Source organism: Podarcis muralis, chromosome 7, assembly GCF_964188315.1.
Source record: "Podarcis muralis chromosome 7, rPodMur119.hap1.1, whole genome shotgun sequence".
NCBI lineage: Eukaryota > Metazoa > Chordata > Lepidosauria > Squamata > Lacertidae > Podarcis > Podarcis muralis.
In genome coordinates, this window is record NC_135661.1 from 55,940,812 (window position 1) to 55,960,713 (window position 19,902).

The 19,902-nt window shown below is 47.8% G+C and overlaps 2 protein-coding genes across 5 annotated transcripts in view; one reads left to right on the top strand and one right to left on the bottom strand.

Moving 5' to 3' along the window:
- Window positions 1-7,592: 7,592 nt before the first annotated feature.
- LOC144328433 (uncharacterized) lies at window positions 7,593-11,736 on the top strand. The gene is made up of 3 exons (XM_077931813.1): window positions 7,593-7,901; window positions 8,783-9,000; window positions 11,247-11,736. The coding sequence occupies exons 1-3, from the start codon at window positions 7,884-7,886 to the stop codon at window positions 11,356-11,358; spliced, it is 348 nt and encodes a 115-aa protein (XP_077787939.1). The 5' UTR covers window positions 7,593-7,883; the 3' UTR covers window positions 11,359-11,736.
- Window positions 11,737-14,345: 2,609 nt separating this feature from the next.
- The window catches only part of WDR59 (WD repeat domain 59), a 47,579-nt gene continuing 42,022 nt past the window's right edge, over window positions 14,346-19,902 (bottom strand). For all 4 annotated transcript variants that reach the window (XM_028739323.2, XM_028739324.2, XM_077931812.1 and 1 more), the window contains 5 exons: window positions 18,585-18,723; window positions 18,414-18,486; window positions 17,785-17,908; window positions 16,172-16,314; window positions 14,346-15,755 (listed from right to left, as the gene is read on the bottom strand). In XM_028739323.2, the coding sequence (XP_028595156.2) occupies window positions 15,520-15,755; window positions 16,172-16,314; window positions 17,785-17,908; window positions 18,414-18,486; window positions 18,585-18,723 (715 nt within the window). In that variant the 3' untranslated portion in view covers window positions 14,346-15,519. The remainder of the gene's footprint in view (window positions 15,756-16,171; window positions 16,315-17,784; window positions 17,909-18,413; window positions 18,487-18,584; window positions 18,724-19,902) is intronic.

The window sequence follows — 19,902 nt, forward strand, 5'->3', positions numbered from 1 at the left end:
CTGGTAGGGCTTGGAAGCCTGCCTGCTAGACTCTTTGCCTTTTGGAGCAACCTTCACCTTGTTCTCTGCACAAGATACACATTTCATATGAAATTTACAGGGTTTGATGTTCAAACCCTCAACCACCTCTGGCATCTTGGCCAGTGCCTTCCAAGAGAGGTGACCAAACCTTCGATGCGCTTCATGAATGCAACCTGCATGAAGAACTTTGTTAGTTTGTGCAACACAACAAGAATCAGCATTAGATACAACAGCAGTGTCCTCATAAGTTATATGGAACAAACCATCCATAAACTTTGCATGCAAATAGTCCTCTTTGCCTTTACTGATGACACAGACGCTCCTCTTGAAGGAAATCTGAAAACCACGTCCAGTAAGCTGCGGGACGCTCAACAAATTGCTTGCAGCTCCAGGAACATACAGAACATTACTGATGGTTGTATGCAAACTTGCAAGTTTCACAGTCCCTTCTCCTGCAATTTGCAACGTCCTTCCATCAGCCAGGTGGATCTCACCTTCCTGAGGCTTGAAGGAGATAAACAGGTGGCGATCCTTCGAAATATGGCGGCTGGCACCTGAATCGATAATAAACCTGCCTTTGGCTGTTGGAGCAGTCTTTACAGCAAGCAAACCCTTGTTTTCCACTGACTTGGGCTTTTGCAGCTTGCCCCCCTGCTGCTCCTGGCCAGCAGACGTGCCTTTAGCCTTTGGTGAAGCTGTGCCAGCAGACATAGCCTTGTCTTCCACTGGCGTGGGCTTTTGCAGCTTGCCCCCCTGCTTCTGGCCATCAGACGTGCCTTTAGCCTTTGGTGAAGCAGTGCCAGCTAACAAAGCTTTGTTTTTCCCTGGCGCGGGCTCTTCACCCTCCCTTCGCCCCTGGCCATCTGCAGACGCCTGTTTACCTTTGCCTTTCCGGCCTCTGCAAAGGCGATGACCTTGGTTCTCACGAGAAACAGAGCTCTCAGCTGCCGACTCCTTGGCTCCCTCTGGAGGCTGGAATACTGCCTGGGATGACGTGACGGTCAGCTCCCCCTGCAGCTTGCAACCGGTGCCCTCAGCATCCCTGCATTCACTCGCATTCTGGGAAACAGCCAGGACCTCCGATGCAGTCAAACTCTGGGCTGGGACGACTGACTTGTGTGCTTTCATCAAAGCATACCACATTCCACGTGCAGTGGTGTTGCCAGCCAGCGTCTTAATTTCCTCAAGAGATACGGATAAGACTATTACGTCTATCGCCTTCGAATCATCGGCTTTCCATCTCTCTGTCAGAGGAACTGGGGGGGCCTCACTCACGGTATGCCACACCCTAAACTGACGCAGCAAACTCTCACACCATTTTGCCCAGGTTTCATAATTCTGCCCATGTAACTTAAGGCATTCAGCATTTGCCTCAGAAGCCTGGAAAAACTCCATTTCCAGCTTTCTGCTTTAGCCGTGAGTCTTTTTTAACTTCAGAGACTCCTTATCTTGGCAGCCATTAATCACGATGCCTTTTGGCTCGGCTCCCAGGCCAATTAAGCCTTGCCGGACATCAAAAGCTCTTGCCGGACATCAAAGGCTCCGTGTTGAGGTAAACAGAAAAGCCTCCCTTCCTTTCGCTTTTCCCACGTACCTCTCAAACGCAGTCTGTTGCAGCTTTACTCTCCTGTAGGTGCTGTGAATCTGGGCCCATAACCTTGTTGTTGGGAAACTGCCAGGGAGATATAGTCCATCATGGCCCCAAGCCGGCTGCCGGACTTCCATCGATCTCCCGTAGCCAGGCAGATCCAGCAGTTAGCGACACGAAGCCTCAGAAATAGATTGCCACATTCCAGGCTTGTGCACACTGTTCTTTATCAGCAGAAACCACAGCCAGAAAGCTTGCACCGCAGAAGAGAGCATAATTTACAGACTTTATTTAGCGTTGAACAGAACAAAGGAAAACATGACCGTTCTGTGTCAGTGTCTCTGACCGACTGAAATCGAAAGGAAACAGCAAGCATAAACATCCTGTGACTAGGACATGCGCAGACTCTGTGACTCTCAAAGCCTGCTCCCTCTTAAGGTGGAACGGAAATATCCTAACAGGGAAAAGGGTGAGAGGCTGCCAGCTCTGCAGGCAAGGGGTGACATAACTGGGCTCCTGAGCCCCACAGGGGTGCTGCAGAAAGAATGTAATTGGTCAAGGGAACCGTGGACTCAAAAAGGTTGAAAGCCTCTGTCCTGTGGCCTCAAACACCTTCTTCGCAAGGAGAGAAAGTATGGGGAGGGAGTTCTCTGCCATCTTTTATTACAGGCATAAAAAGGATTAACAAAAAAGAAGGCCCTGAACAGAAGTTACTTCACCATCCCAGGGGTAGCATAAGAAAATAAATGCCTTTTCAGGCCACTGCCTTCTTGGCTCCAAAAACTCATCCCTAGTCCATGCCATGCCATGCCATACTATAAAAAGCATTCTGCAGACCGGCAGGTTGCATGGCCCACTAAGGAAGATAAACAGAATAAGATTGAAAGCGCTAACAATTAATTGCACATTTATTCAAATTCTGATTAATTCAACAAAATAGATGCACTTGATCTAGTCATATTGTATCTGCTTTTCAAAGTCTAGTAGTCATTTATACTTCCAGTCATTTATACTCCCCCCGCCTCTCCCTTGCCTTTTGCCCCCTTCCCCCAACAATTGCCTGAACAATACACACACACACACACACACACACACACACACACACACACTGAGCAAAAGCAAACAGTGAACTTCAGTGCTCTGTACTGCAATAGCAGAGAGGGAGAATAGGAAACTGTGTCTGTGGGCTATATTCCATGCTGCCTAAGAGATCGCCTTAGCCCATGCATGCCCATCTGACCATTTTGATTGGCAGAACTAGCACTACTACAGATGCCACATAATACCTGTGCCACATCTGTAAACTTGATCATTTAGTGTGGCAACACTTTGGAACCCCCCGAGTGTTGATATCAGGCAGACACCTTCACTGTATTCTTTTTGGTGTCTGCTGAAGAGTTTCTTATTTAGTCAAGCCTATCCAGTGAAATTAATTAATTTCAACCAGTGATTAAGTACTGGGAGCAGCAATAGGTGTGAAAATTTTACTCCTCTGACCTTTATGTTTGCTTTTATGGTGTGTTTCAGTTTGGTGCTTTGTTTTGCTGTATTTGTATTTTTTTTAAGTACAGTACTGGGAGTATTTAGAGCTTCATGCTGATGGCAATGTAGTGTGTGCACTCAGAGGATGACTTCCATACCATCCTAAATATTTTTGCAGAAGCTTATGGAAAGCTTGGTCTATCACTCAATATCCAAAAAACCTAAGTGCACAAAACAACCCCTCTGCAGCACCACAAATCCAACTTAATGGTGTAATGTTGGAAAGTGTCAATCACATTTCCTACCTGGGCAGTTATTTTTCCACAAGGGCCGACATCGATGTCGAAATCCAGCATCGCCTGAGCTCTGTGAGTGCAGCTTTCTCCTGATTGAACTGCAGAGTGCTTGAGGACATTCGCAGGGAGACCAAAATGCTTGTTTACAAAGCAATTGTACTACCAACTTTACTGTGGGCTTGTGAAACATGGACCACTTATAAATGCCATCTCCAGCTTCTCGAAAGATCCCATCAACGGTGTCTCCAAAAAATTCTACACGTCACTCGGGAAGACAGGCAAACTAATGTTCAGTGTACTGGAAGAAGCAAAAGATCACCAGTGTTGAAGCAAGGATTCTTCAACATCAACTTCGTTGGACTGGTCATGTTGTGCGGATGCCTGATTATCGTCTTACAAAGCAACTACTCTATTCCCAATTTAAGACAACAAAAACAGTGGACAACAAAAGAGGTTTAAAGACTCTCTCAAGGCAAATCTAAAAAAAAAAGTAGTATAAACATTGACAACTGGGAAACACTGGCCTGTGAGCGCTCCTACTGGAGAACAGCCTTTACCAAAGGTGTCATGGACTTTGAAGAAGCACAAACTTAGGGTGACAAGGAGAAACGAGCTAAGAGCTAAAAGACAAGTTTGACAAACCCTCACTGTGATGAACTTCTGCCTTGTAACCTATGTTCCCACTGTGGAAGGACGTGTGGATCCAGAATTGGCCTCCACAGTCACTTACGGACTCACTGTTAAAACCGTATTCATGGAAGACAATCTTACTCAGCCATGAGAAAACACCTTTAAATGAGAACTTGAACAATACACCCTGGAGTGATTATTTACTGTTGTGCAGTAGACTCTCCCGAAAACATTATGCAATTTAAAGGTTGACAAACCTGATTTCTTCATCAAAATCCTGTAGGTGATCAGAAGGGGAAAGCAGAACTGCCTGGTAGAATTTGTGTCTGCTTTGTCAGGGCAACACCACCGTCTGAGGCCACATCAAAAATGTTGCCATCTGTGCCTGCTTCACTTCTGTCTGGACCAGGTACAAGAACAGGGGAAATCAGAGAGGACTTCGAATCTAGCTGCCCACATGGCATGCTAGTTTTCTTGGTGCAGGGAAATATAGGGTTGCACCCAATGTCTGTCATACTCAGAGCCACTGAAATCAAAGGATGTGAATAACGTGGTCTCATCAATTAGGCAGCTAACATTTGACCCCCCCTTTTTTCCTGTACCTATTTATGTATGTTTGGACTTGAGGGATAAATGAATCAGTCAGTTTTAAGCTCTTGCATTTCTTCTTCACCAATGTATGCATTTTTCTGGTCAAACTGCACCACGAAATTTGGAGAGCTGTGAATTTTGAAGGACAGCTGTGTTTCAGATCATGTGTTGGCATGAGAAGAGTGGATCCGGTAGTCTTGCATTAAACTAAAAAAGTAATAAAAAAGGCTTTCCTCCCATTCGTGAGGAGCCTCCCCTCCCAATGGAGGATCACTGCATCCAGTCAAGTGGGCTGTAGTCAGTAGAAGATGTCACAAAATAAGGCTGCACTCCTAACACCCACTTACCTGAGAATATACCCCATTGCATTCAAGAGGATTTACAGAAAACAGAAACAAGTACAGTGGTACCTCGAGTTAAGAACTTAATTCGTTCTGGAGGTCCGTTCTTAACCTGAAACTGTTCTTAACCTGAGGTACCACTTTAGCTAATGGGGCCTCCTGCTGCCGCTGCGCCGCCTTCATGCAATTTCTGTTCTCATCCTGAAGCAAAGTTCTTAACCCGAGGTACTATTTCTGGGTTAGTGAAGTCTGTAACCTGAAGCGTCTGTAACCTGAAGTGTCTGTAACCTGAGGTGCCACTGTAAAAGTTTGTAGTGAAAAACCTGCTAGTCTTCAAGGCACCATAAAAGTTCCCATAAAAAGTCATGTGCCTCCTTTACAAATTCTCATCTCACCTGTCTTGTAAAGTTCTTGCGAGATGGGCTTCAAAATGACAGAAGAAATTCCTCTGTTTGATTTCATCTTTTTGTCCGTTGATATTGTTTTCATTCTGAAGTTGATGTTGGGGGGGGGGTTGGGGGGCAGAATGTCTGTTTCTCTTGAGGTTTTGCCATATGTCGTTCAAATATACCTCTCTGTGTGTGTGCATCTGCATGCATGGACATAAATCTCTCTTCTCTTTGTGGTCAATGCATTTCTTGTCCTGGATACCGATAACCTGATGCTCCACCTTCAGACACACCACTCTGCCTGACAGCCCGATGATGGAGGAAATCTGCCACCATAGCATTTGTTGGCACAGTGAATGTGTATCACAATTAACTACACAATGGCATAGGTCCCTTCCTGGGGCTCTTCTTCCTCGGTCACAAGCCCCTCCACTGACACTTTCTGTCCTCAGCTGTATCTGTTGCCAGTCCCTCTGAAAAATAAATAAATACTGCCCCCACCCTGAGTGCACAACAAGACAGAAGGATGCTTTGCAAGGCAGCTCTTTCTGCATCCAGTCGATTGCCAAAGACAAGGCCCTTTTCACCCAAGTTGCAGTGTGAGGTGGGACATGCTATGGATGATGTTGACAGCTGCTGGTGGACACAGCTGGCTTTGTATTGCCACAGAATATAAAATACCTGCAAGGTTTCCCTGAGAAGCATATTTATCATTATTCTTAAACACTGATGCTCTCTCAAGAGCATGTTAGGAACTCTACGGTGCTTAGCAATGTCCAACGGATTTATTATCTGAAGCAGCTTTCCGCAACATGGTGCCCTCCAGAGGTTTGGACTGCAACTCCATGAGCACAAAAGCACTCTCACCTCCTCTGGTATTTGGAAGCATTACTGCCTTCAACTGCGGAAGCAGAGCATGGCCATCGTGGCTAGTAGCCCTCAATAGCCTTCTCCTCCATGAATTTGTCTAACCCTATTTTAAAAGCATCCAAGGTGGTGGCCATCACTTAAGGCAACTGTAAGCCATCTTGCTCGGTGCTTTTGTGAAGGTGCCATCGGTTATTCTTATTTAGGTTGCTTCCAGATGGGTAGTTATGGTGGAATGGGCACTACTCATGCATGCAAGTCTCTCTTTTTTTCTTCATAAAAGAAGCTGCATTCACACAATGTCAGAGGCATCAAAACACCAGCCTCTGTGTTTTTTTCCATCTCTCTCCCCACACACACCCCCACACACCCGCACCAATTTTATCCAGATTTATCCTTTTCTGGGGGAAATCCCACACCCTCCAACATTCCTCAGATGAAAACAGGGACATTTCTCACTCCCCGCCCCCAACTGACCCTCCTCAAGCCCCCACTCTTTTGTCAACCCACACCCAGCGAGGAAGGATGAATGCCACCACTTCACCAACGGGACACAGCACGCATGCCCTCCATTGTCCTGAAAAAGCCTCTTAATTCTGATTTTATTTTATTCTTTGGTTGATTTACAAAAAGAAACACAAACACCAATAAACAAATTTTGGAAAGGGGCAATATTAGATGCAGACACACAAAGGTTTTGTGTTTCTTTTAAATCAAGACTCCTTGAACTCTGCTCCGCTTCCCTCTGCCTGCCGCTCAGAGCTGGCGCATCATGCGAGGCTGGGCCTTGGCAGCAGAAGCCTCTCCTCCTTCTCAGCCACTCTTCAGCAGCCGCTACAAGCTGCCCAAAGGGAGGAGAGGCCAAGGAGAGGCAACAGGACGTTCCCTTCGCAGCTGCCACTGTGGCGCTGGTGGAGAAAATAGGGACATTCTGGGATCAAATCAGAAGCCTGGATGGCTTTCGTAAATCTGGGAATGTGCCCGGAAAATAGGGACACTTGGGAGAGTATGAAACACAGTCTGTCCATTACCAATAAGCCATTTACATATTAAGCACCTTAGCAACTATTAGGAGTCCTATGCTATTGCTGCTTTTATTATCCATTTCTGCTGGCTTTTAATTCCTGCATCTTGTTAGCTACTTTGGGGGACTAATGTCTGAACAAAGACAAGTACTGGTGCCCTTGTGTTGCTGTTGTTGCTTTGTGCTAATGGACCAATGTGGCTATCTATGTTTGATCTCTGAGCCTCAGAGTGTTTTGTCTTGTTTTCATTTTGCCTCAGCAGTATAAATGCCGTAAGCCCAACTCACATCCCTTATTTGGAGAAGCCCTACTTTCTTGCTGCCGCTCTTCCTAGGCCCAACTCTCTCTTTGTGAGAGCACAATGGCGGCCAATAATTAATTGATTGCTTTTCTTGGCTGCCTCCGCCCTCTGGGTAAGATGAGCCAGCAGAGGCAGGCACAGGCACTGCTTAGAGAAACTTGACCAGGGATGAGGTCACTGGAACGGGGCAAGGGGGTGGGCAGCAGGCACAGCTCAGCCTGTATCCTTTGGTTTCCGGCACAGCACTGGTGCATCCCTATAAAGCTGGCGAGTGACGGGACTCTCAAGGGCTGAGCAGCTAATCAACCTCACAGACAACTCTTGGGACCACCTCTTCTGCTTCGGAAGACATATGGCCACTTTTGTTCCGGTAAGAAACAATCCAGCTGTGCCCATTGATTTACTTACTCCATTTGTGGACCACCTTTCTCCCCAGAATGGTATCTGCACCAAGTGTTGCTAGTGCTTATAATCTAAAATGTTGCTAAGGTGCAACAGGATCAAAGAACTCAGCTAGTACATAGAATCCCGGGATTGTACTGCTGGAAGGGACCCCAAGGCTCATCTAGTCCAAACCCCCACAGTACAAGAATCACAGCTAAACTGATCACCAGCATGTTTTATATTAGGAGAGAAGGGCATCCGTGGGAATGTGTCTCAATGTGAAGGCATCTCTTTTACCAAGGTGGAGTTAAGATTTTTGCAGTGCATAGCTAAGCTATGGCCCTCACTCCCCCAGGAGGCAGTGATGTCCACCAACCTAGATGGCTTTAAAAGGTTATTAGATGAATTCATGGAGAAGAAGGCTATTGACTGCTGGCCGTGATAGCCATGCCCTGCCTGCACAGTTGGAGGCAGCAATGCTTCTGAATACCAGTTGCTGGAAACGTAGGAGAGGAGAGGGCTCTTGTGCTCTTGCAGATTTCCCACAGGCATCTGGTTGGCCGCTGTGAGATCAGGATGCTGGTCCAGAGGGGCCATTGGCTTCATCCAGCATGTTTTAAAGATGTTCTTAAAATGGTACAGCAATACTGAAAGTAAAGGATGCTAACCAACAGGAGCCGGCAGAGAAGACTGCAAAGAGATTCTGGCTAAAACATATACACCTTATATTTACGGACTAAAAAGCCACCACCAAATATGCTAGCCTTACCTAATCCAATGAAACGTGCAACTTGGTGAACCTGCTCTGGGGCAGCCTCTCGACTGGCGCTAACCTGCTTTGCCTTTCTCCCCTCCTTGCACCCTCAGTACGCCTCCTGCTATGGGAACAAGCAAGCGGTGCAGCTCCTGGGCCGAAACAGCTACTTCTCCCTCTTTGCCAACCCACCTTGCCTGATCAGCCAGCGGCAGCGGCTGGCATGCCAGGCCCCAGAAATGACTCTGCGGCAGATCAGCAAGCTGATCCGCGTCCTAAAGCAGCTGAACCTCCGGGACGCCAAGGGGAAAAAACTGGCTGAAGCACAGAGGTGAGCAAACTGGGGCAAAGGGGAAACAAAGATAGCTGCCACAGCCCATTAGGGAACTGGGGCATGGGGAAATCTCTGTAGGCTGAAATACCAGTGTGATCCAATGGTTAAGAGTGTCAGACGAGGACCTCGGAGACCAGGGTTTGAATCCCCAGGCGGTCATGAAGCTCACTGGGTGACCTTGGGGGGTCGGTCACCGTCTCTCAGCCTTGCCCACCCCACAGGGTTGTTGTGGGGGATTGAATGGGGAGAGAAGCATGTATGCCCCCTTGAGCTCCTTGGAGAAAAAGGTGTACAAATCTAATGGATTAATCCATCGAGAACAGGCCACCAAGTCGGCAGGAGCAAGGGAGCAGCTGAAAAAGGCCAATTCATTCATTCGTAGCTGGGGGGGGGGGGTAGCAGCCTTCCAGTCTTCCAGCATCCCAGGCAGTCTGCTTTTTAAAGGTTCTGCCCAGGTTCAATCATGGTTCTAGATCTGTCCTGAGTAAGCAGCTACTCTAGAGCTGGGAAAGGGGGCTGAGAGGGAGAAAGCATTTTTTCCTAGGGTGGCTGTGTGTTGCACTTTACAAATGATAACCCTCTGTTTGAAGGTATCCTCTTTCTCAGTGACTCCCACAACTTTTGGGTGGCCCTGCCCCTTGGCTCCATAAACTCACCCTCCGTGCCCCAACTTTACCCTATGAAAACCCTCGTTCAGAATAGCAGTTTGTACAACCTACAATTACAGTACTTGCATATTCAAAATCAAATTAAAACTTTTAAGTTTCATTAAGTCGACAAAGCTAATAAACTTGTTTTGCCATGATCAATGTACACCTCCGCCCCACCCCTGCCTCTTAGGGTCCTCCTAAGTAATCCCAGCACCCCCCTCAAGGGGTAGCACCACCCACTTTGGGACTCACTGCTCTGTCTGAGGGAACCACCGGGTGGTCCAGTTTTCCATCTTGTTAACATACACCTTCAGCTTATTGGCCCTCATTCAGCCCTTGGCCTGGAATCTGAATGGGGAAGTGGAGCTGGGTGGCACCAACAGACTGCCGTAACTGCGCACTTTCTGATTCAGTTTAGTCTGGCCCCCAAACTCCCTGCCCTCTGCCCCCCAGATCCAGGAAAAAATCTGCAGCAGGCCTAGGCTTCAGACCTAGCCATTTCATAAAATTGCTCAGGAAACCAGCCTGATAGCAGTGACTGAAGAGGTCTCACAGCACAGAAGACAGAAAGTAGCAAAAAAAAGAGGTGGTGTTTGGAATTAAGTTCAGCCAGGGAGCTCATTATAGGGGACAATGAAGTATCCATATAGGGGAGAAACAGTGAGGTACGTTAGGCTGAGAGGCAGCGACTGACCCGAGGGCACCCAGTGGGCTTTGTGGCCAAGCGAGGATTTGAACCCTGCTCTCCCATGTCCTTGTTGCTTTGAGTTCACGTTTATGGGAAAAGGCAGTTGTTTTATTTATTAAACAACAAAAACAATGGGTACAACAGGTCTCCCACTCCTACAGTTTTCCCTGCTTTTCAAGTAAGTTGAAATACTGGCTGCAAGAAATTAAACTAGGTGCATCCACTCACATCTGAAGCTGCCAGTCTCTTATGGCGGAGCTCTCCTGCTTCTTTGAAGTGATTTGGCTCATTCCAGTATGGAGTGGTGGTGATGAGAAATATGGCAATTGCTAGAGTTGTGCCTATCGTGCAGCTGCTGTAAAGGAATAGAAGCCTCAGCCTAGAGATGGGGAACTGGCGGCCTTCCAAGTTTTTGTTGGACTATAACTGCCATCATCCCTGACCACACTGGCTGCAGCTGATGGGATTTGAAGTCCCACAACATGGCCCCTGCCTTAGATGGCTTGACTGGATGAGATGCATACCTCCACCTTTTAAGAGAACTCCTTACAAAGCAGCTTGGAAAAATGGGGGAAAGATGGTGGTGCAATGGTCGTGTGGCCTTCCAGATATTGTGGGACAACATCTCCCATCATCCCTGACTGCTGGCTGGGCTGATGGGAGTTGGAGTTCAGCAACATCTGCAGGGCTACAAATTCCTCAGCACCTCTGTAAGAAAAAGAGGCAAACCTGGCCACCACTTAGGAGTCATTACACACCATGCCCAAGGCTCCTTTCCCAAAGATAGCATCAAGCGTCTGGTGGAAAGGACAATGTCTTACTGTTCTTGATGCCCAGGAATCCTATGCTAGTTTGCCCAGCTGTGCCTGCAGGCTTCCAACCCAACTGCCTTGCTTGCCTTCCAGGAGCCGTTCAAGCAGCTCTTCCATGGAATCACAGCAGTCCCGGACTTCGGACCAGCACTGCCTGTCCTGCTTCCATTCAAGACGCAATTCTGGTCCACCTTGTGTCGGGTGAAGAGCCAAGACAGCCCAGAGGCCGACCTGCAAGAGAATGACCTCGACATCCTTCTGCCTGCGTTACCTTCTTCCACTCCCCCCCCCCAATAATATTGGTGAGGTTACATTCAGGACAGCAAACAAACAGGAAGTCCTGTGGCACCTGCAAGACCCTGGCTGTGACCCTGCAATGCAGACCCCACACACCCTGCCTTGTTTGTAGTGTGGGCAAGAGGGCTGTAGTGTTCAGCAAGAAGAACGTGCAGCTACTGCTGCAGCCAGCAAGAAAAGGAAGGTTAACCCCCCCCCCCAAGCATTTCCCATTTAGAATGAAAGAAATGGAGTAAATAAATTTACCCGTGCAGATGCAGGAAATAAAGGTTGAGTCTCTAACGGCTGCTCTGAGTGAATGTGTTGTTCTGTGCCAGGAACCACGATGGGTGATGCATGTTTGGGAGGGCAGGAAGGGGTGGCGGGTCCTGCCCATCTATCCTCAATCTCAAACACCTAATCATGTTTTCCCCAATGTCATAAAACTGTGACCCTCCCAGTCAGGCAGATTGGTGTGACACCTTATAGCAAGACCAGCTAAGACACAGCAAAATATAAGGCACGTTTTCTGGTTCCCCAATACAAAGAGGGTGGGGATGTGTTCTGGTGGTGGTGGGGAGAATAGTCTTCAGTTGGCAATATAGGTGGGGATGTCATGCAGACTTAAGTTATGCAAGGCCAGCCTTCACCAACCTGCTGCCCTCTGGGTGTTTTGGACTACAAGTCCCATCAGCCCCAGGGGGTACAAACCAATATCTGAGTTACTACAGCTCAGATTGGGGGGGGGCATGTGAGTCCTGGGTGCAGAGGCTGAAGAATCCAGAATCACAATCAAGCCAAATTCCATTGCTTGCTTAGAGATTCTAGGTCAAATTCCATTGCTTGCTTAGAGATTCTAGGTCAAATTCCATTGCTTGCTTAGAGATTCTAGGTCATAGAATCATCAAACTGTGGACTTGGAAGGGACCCAAAGGGCCATCCTGCAACGCAGGAATCAATATCAACTATCCTACCTGTTGCTCTCACTCAGCCGGCTCCAGATCAATCACCCCTGAGCATCAGCCTTACTCATCACCCTTGTCAAAGCACCTGTTGATGCCTCTGACACGAGCACTCGCAGATGCACACTGCAGAGAGATCCCTTCAGCTCAGCCCCTTTTCCAGACCGTTAGATACATGGAGACCAGCAAGGCACGTAACCCAAATCCCCATGGCATCTCCAGTTGCCTGCTTACTGGAGCACCCTGGCATTCCTGCCTCTTGGCCAGTGCGAAAAACCTGTGGAAAGCCAAGATTTATTTTTTTGAAGTGTGTGCCATCCTTGGAGCAGAGCAGCCAGATCTGCAATCTCATCTTCTCCAGACACACAGAAAGTATCGACAATACTCCCTCACTTGGAACGACAAGTGTGACGGAGATCCAGACCAGCAGCAAATGGGGAGCAAGCGTTTCTTTTTTGCTGCTGCCACCTGGTGATGACAGGAACAGCTGACATTTGATGCAAAGCCCAGTAGCACACAGAGAAGGTACAGGGATCCCTGCTCCTCTCTGAGTTGTGTTGGGGGTTTCAAAGAAGTGTGAGAGACGTGCAACACACTCTTCTGGGTCCTGTCCAAAAAGAGGGCAAGGCAGTGACACACTGTCCCTTTGGATGAGGCCTGGAAACATGAGGCCCAGCACAGGCAGCACAAATGCCTCCACAGAATGTCCTGCGAGGTTCAGTATCTGGCACCACCGACAGCGCAGCCCCCTACATGAGGACAGCCAAGAGAGAGTGCTACATGCAGCCAAACTAGAGTCAGCACTTAAGGGAGGAGGGGGAGAGGGACACACTTCAAGAGCTCAGCCCAGGAGAAGACTGAGCCGCACAAATAATACAAACAAGGTTAAAAATGCTAACACCAAACTCTGGGTTTCTATACAGAACCCATTTTTAGGCTCCCGCCTGAGGTGATGCCAAGTCACAGGAAATATACTTTTCCACACACAAAAATAGTAACTTGTCAATTTGGGAGCAGCAACAGACATGCACAGATCCAGCCTGCAAATAACTCAAAGCCAAACCATAGCTTCACACACGAACACAGGATCATATGGCCTTTGCTCCTCCTCTGGTCCTGCTGCTGTAAGCTGCTTTGGCTTTGCATGTAATCTGAAAACAGGCATCATGATTTCTCTTTTCTAGACCATGGGTAGGCAAACTAAGGCCTGGGGGCCGGATGCGGCCCAATCGCCTTCTCAATCCGGCCCGTGGACGGTCCGGGAATCAGTGTGTTTAACATGAGTAGAATGTGTCCTTTTATTTAAAATGCAGCTCTGGGTTATTTGTGGGGCATAGGGATTTGTTCATTCCCCCCCCAAAAAAAAATATATATTCTGGCCCCCCACAAGGTCTGAGGGACAGTGGACCGGCCCCCTGCTGAAAAAGTTTGAGGACCCCTGCTAGACAAACCATGACCTGTAAACCTAGGAACAAACCTTGCTTAGTTTGTCTGGAGACAAAACCACAAGCTCAGGTTCAAATGACGAAGAAAGCCAAACTGTGGCTTAGCTTACAGCGGGACTGGAGGAGCAAAGGAGCTGGCAGGCTCATGTGTTCATGCTAAGTGGTGGTTTGGCTTCAAGTTTTGTGTGAATTGAGCCATGCATAGGAATGTAAAAGGCAGAGAGCACCTGTAAACTGCAACTGGCTGTTATTAGTTCTTGTCTAAAAGCCTTCCACAATCTTGGTTAAGCTGCCATGATGATGTCACAGGCACCTAGCAAGAACATCAGGCCTGCCATGGGCAGGTTGCCCTCCGCAGCCTAGTTTACAATACTTTTTTAGCACAATGCCATGCATTTGGCAGCTCAATAATAAAGGCAACACAGATAAATCCCCCACAAAGCAGAAATATGAGCGTTCACTGAGTGCAAGATGACGACTTACAAGCAGTGATGACAGAGCAAGACAGCTTTATAAAATGTTCTCATTTTATTACAGAATATACACAAATACACTTCCTGAACTACAAGGCTGGAAAAGAACCATGTAGGCAGTGTCCATGCACTAAGTTGGCTCAGCTAGCCTGACGGTCAAAGCCCCAGACAGCAGACAGATGAACTCCACTCAGGCTCCCATTTCCATCCGCCAAGGAATCTGGGCACCTGCTGGCCAGAGGGGAGCCTCTTTCTTTGCCCTTCCCTTTGGGCCGGAATGCATTTTGGCAAGAAAAAATACTGATCTTTGAGTCCTGAAATCACTACTGCAAAGTCGGTGGCTGGTGCTGCTCCTTGCAGCTGTTCTTAGACCCTCTTGGCCTTACAGAATCCACACCAGAATTGGCAGGCCATTGACTCCAGTCCTGCAATGGGTGGCAGGTCCTCAAGGAGTGCAAGAGGCGCAGCCAAGCAAAAAGGTCACTGAGGTAGGCCCAGAAGTAACAGCCTTTTATAAAGCGAAAAGGAGGGGAAAGGGAGCGAATCAAACAGGCTATCCATCTCTGGAAATGAAGCCATGCCCAATTCTCAGATAGAGAAAGAGAAGAAATCCAGTTGAGAGCTTTCTGTTCTATGCTCACAGAAATGATTATGCTGCACTCTGTGCACAAGGGACTCTTCAGCCAACCCAGCCTCTTTGTGCATCTTCCCCCTTGTATGTATACGAAGCTCTTTTTCTCTCTGTTAACTTTGATACTTCTGTTTGTGTAGTACAGGGAGCTTCATGAGGGCAAGGAATGGTAGTTCAGGGGGAAATGGATCACAACACAGTTCCTGGTGTGCTGCAAATTTCTCAAGTATCCAGCAAATGCATTTGATTTGTTCCTCATCTCCAGACTGACTGCGAGGCCTGTAATCCCTCCATCCCTCTCCAATGATTGTCTTTTGCAAATAACAGACGCTTTCCCTGCACTTTAGGGAAGATACTCAGCTGAAACAGGAAGCCCTCCAGGAGCTTATGGGATGCTCATGGACCACAAGCCATCCCACCCAAACGTCTGCTGGCAGAGTGCTGCATCAACCCATCAGCAACTAAGACAACTGGCCACCCCTCCTGAAAGCAACATGGGAAGACAACAGCCTCTCTGCTTCCCAAGAGTGGCCCAACAGAGACCACGTGTGGACAAATTCAGGCTCCAACGATGCTTGGTCAGAAAGTGCTCTCCAGCAAGCAGTGGCACCCACAGCCTGTGGGACACACTTCCTGAGTGCGGAACCACTCCATCATGTGGCTGGTGTGTCCTCCATGCCCGCAAGTCAGGCAGAAGTTGGAAGAGCCTCGGACTGCCACGTGGCAGATGGCACACTGGAATGCAAAGCCCTTGCAGAGGGCACACTGAACGCCACGCACTTCGCTGCGGCAGTGGCTGCAGTAGACTCCAAACTCTGCAAGGAGAGAAAGAAAGGAGAAGCAGTAGAGAGGTTATTGGTGGGGCTCTTGCAAGCAAGGCTGCACCTGCAGGAAAAAGGCTGGCATATCAGAAAGCTAGGATCTGGACGCCATCATGTTACTAACACCACCACCGTGGGCTCTTTGGTTTTGCCTTCTTTTCTTTCTGCCAGAGGGCATCTCAACAGAAGAAGCTTAAAAAAACCCCTCCGGCAAATATCCCATTAGCCAAAGTAGAAAGACTCTCTGCTCCCATGGATCAATTTTGTAGGAGGCAGAGAGGAAAGAGAGAGGCCTGTACTACCCAGTCCAAGGATAATTTCTGTGGGAAGGTAACCCAGGACCTTCTTGCATGCACAGCATCTACTTTTCCACTGAGTTCTATAGTTCCTCCATCGAGGTTTCCACTCACCAATCCCCTTGTGCGGGTCAGGGGGGCAAGAGACAAACTTGAGAACTTCCGCCCGTTTCTCTCGCAGGCCCCAACGGTAAAGGATTTCTCCGTAGCACTTCTTAAAGTCATCAAACTGCTGGGTGTTGGCTGGGTCCAGAAGCCTGGAGAAAGATCACAGAGTCCTCATCTCCACATACAATGAAGCCAAAGGGCACCTAAGTGCCTTTGTCCCAGGCTAGCAAAGGCTGGCAATTACTCACAGTCACTGCATTTCTCTTCCCTTTGTCCCTGCCCTCCAAATAAAATTCAGATTGTGTGTTCTTAGGGGCAGGGACCTATCTGATTTTGTTTTGTGTTTATGTAGATTTTTCTGTACGTTCCAAGTTACCTAGATGGGCTTTGCTTCACGCTGCTTTTTATTCTTCTCAGTTTTGTACGATTGTAGTACGCAGTATTATCGTAGTACAGTGGAACCTAGGTTTTCGAACGTAAAACATTCTGGAAGACAGTTCAACTTCCAAAACATTCAAAAACCAAGGATCAAAGGGTAGTCGACAAAATCAATTGAGAAAGTGGGGAAAGCGCCTCAGAAGCCGTTCAACTTCCGAGGCACGTTAAAAAACGGAAGCAATTACTTCTGGGTTTTCAACGTTCTGGTTCTTAATTGTTCGGCTTCCGAGACGCTCGAAAGCTGAGGTTCTATGGTATGTGCCTCTGAAGGTCAAACAGCTAAGAAAAGTGGCCCAGGTTCTAGCACTTTCACAATGAATAAAACTTTCTAATGTTGGGAGGAAGAAACGGAGGAGAATGATTGAGCACACATGTTCGTGTAAAGTAGAGAGGAACTTTTATCTTGGCAATAGTTTGCAGAAATATAAAATTGTAGAGCTGAATAATGTAATAGACACAGCATTCAAGGAGCACAGTGCTGGCCACCAGCTGTATCAGTGTGAAGGAGGTGAGCACCAAGGCTTTTCCTCCTCAGGTTGGCAAGATCCCTCCAAAGAGAAAACTCTGCACAAACATCCCAGCATTTAAAACAGCCTTTCCCAAGCTCATGGGTGTAGCCAGGGGGAGGCAGGGAGGCAGCTGCCTCCCCCCAAACAATCAAAATCAATCAAAATCTGAGGTTCTGCTTCCCGAACAAAAGCCTGTGCCCCCCCCCCCAAAAAAAAACAATCTTGGCTACACCCATCCCAAGTTCATGCTCTCCAAGTGCTGCCTGGGGTGCAGCTTGAGGAAGGATAACTTAAAACTTGAATAATATTGTTTGTGGGAGATTGGCATGGAAGATTTAAAAAGAAATGAAAACATGAGGACCTCAAAAGTAAATGTGTGTGTTGATATTCCAGCTCCCTGGCAGACCAAAACGACCTGCTGGCTCAGCTGCACTCCCCAGTTAAACCAAGAGCTAGCCTGGAGTTGCAAAGGTTCCCCACTTCCCACCCCTCCCTCAGCCTAACTGCACTCTAGGAGGGAACAGGAAATGCTCAAAAAAATAGGAATGAAGAGCCAATGGGAGTGCAGTTGATTTGAAGCTCAGTTCACCTCCCTTGTGACATCACATTCAACCAAGGACACCAGAAAGTTTTCTGCCACCCTCCCTCCCACGCCTGTTCACCCTTCTGTACCTTTTGTTCTTGTCATGCTGATCCTTCTCCCGATCCCGGTGGTCAGCGAATGCCAAGTTCCCAAAGCGGAAGTCGTCAGGTGAAGACTCGCCCCAGGCTTGTATGTGGTCCAATTCTTTGCTGGCTGCAGGAGGTCAAAGGGTGGATAGAAGACCTTACAAGATGGTGGCAGCTCACAGAGGGCTGTGCTGGTGGTGATGGGAGTTTTGGACTAGGACCTAGGAGACCAGGGTTCGATCCCCACGCAGCCATGAAGCTCACTAGGTCGCTTTGGGCCAGTCACTGCCTCTCACTGTGAATTAAGGCCTAGTCGCCCAAGAGCTGGGCTTGGGTAGTCAATGGGAAGTGTTTTGCACAATTGTGTTCAATTGCCCTTTTGCCAGCAGTTTTGCCAAGTGCAAAGCGACAACCCAAATTTATTTTTTATTTTAAAATCTCACTTGTAATGCAATCTGGGTTCTCAAAGTGGCTCACAATTATTAAGTCCCCAAAGTACAAAGGAAAAGACCCAGATATAAAAACCTAAGCTTTATTTTAATTATCTGAACAAAGAGGGCTGGGAGGTAATCTTCCAAGATGCCAAAATCTCTTCCTACTGGATATTTCAGAGCTGACAGCAGTGCACTCACCTATGTTCCAGCTGCTGGTGCTGAGTCCAGGGTCTGACATGCTGGAACAGGAGCCAGAGGAGGTAAAGCTGGGCTGTTGGGAGAGAGACAAGAGGGAAGTTGCATCACAGGAAGAACCGACCTTGACTGGTCCTTTTGGGGAAAGCAGTCAGAGGCAGAGTCTACCCGTACATATCGGCTGTGGCTGGAGGAGCGTTGAGGAAAGAATCCCACAGGAATCAGGGCTCCCTGTGGCCTGGACTGGGCTTCAAAGACGCTGCACAGCATGGCCAGAGTCTGCACGTCATGGAGCCGGCAATAGTGGGCCACCCTAGGAAGGGGAGGGAAAGAGAAGGCTGGGTAGACCAACGGCCACTCACACACACAAGGCTCAAAGCAGAGATGGGGGCCACCTGCCCCCAAAGAAAAAATAATTCAGATTTGGCAACCCAACGTCTTAGAGGAAAACATCAAGTAGATATAAACCATTATTTGCTTTGCCCTCAACAAAACCAAAGAGGAGGCAAACAAGTGCTCCAAAGCAGAATTCCTGCTCAGCATTACCACCAGCAGGTTTGGGGATTTCACATTCTTCATACTTCCCAATGTTTCATGGGTTTTTCTTTGTAGCAAAAAAGGGGTCTTCACTTGTTTTTGCTTTCATTTGCAAAGGAAAAGGTGAGAGAACCAGGATGCTGAATTTTTGTGCCTGATTTCAGATTCACTTTGCAAAGTATACAAAGCTTGGACTAAAACAAAGACCAAAACCCCCACAAACACTGCCTGGCTGCGAGACACACATTTTTCCCCTCAAGTCTCTATGGTTTTATAGGTCACCATATTTGCAAAAGAAGATGGGCTGGGGAGCCTTGGGGAACATAAGCACCATCCAATGGGATCCTGGATGATCTACAATTTGAAAAGGAACACACTGGTGCTTCAAGCAATAACAAAAAGCTAAGTAATTTTTTGTGAGTGTGTATTTTTAATTGAGAACAAAATATGACCGACAAGGGATACCACAGATGAAGGGATTGGGAACATGTGGCCCTCCCGAAGTGGTTGCACCACAACTCCCATCAGCCCCAGCCAGCATGGCCAATGATCACGGGTGATGGGAACTGGAGTCTCCCTGCATCTGGCAGACCACAGATTCCCCACCCAGCTGTGAGAGAGGATAATGAAGTGTTGCATGGCATAGCAAAATAACTCTCTCTCTCCCTCCCTCTGTCATAATAGGAGAACCGAGAGACATCCAACGAAACCAATTGCAAAAATATTCAGGGCAGATCGATAGGATTTATTTACACCACAACATAATACTTATGGGATTACCTGCCCACAGCACATGTTAGCTAGGGCTGAGGGAGCTGCAGCCAAAGCAGAGATTCCTGATGACCTCAATGATCCCCAAACTGGGAGTGCAGAAACTGTTGACACCCACTACTATAGGTGACCAACCACTCAACACCCAAGAGGCACCCAGAAAAAAAATAGGAAGAAAATAAAA

Coding starts and splice junctions, on each gene's coding strand:
- LOC144328433 (XM_077931813.1), top strand. Junction 9,001..11,246: donor AAACTGGCTGAAGCACAGAG/GTGAGCAAACTG, acceptor CTTGCCTTCCAG/GAGCCGTTCAAGCAGCTCTT.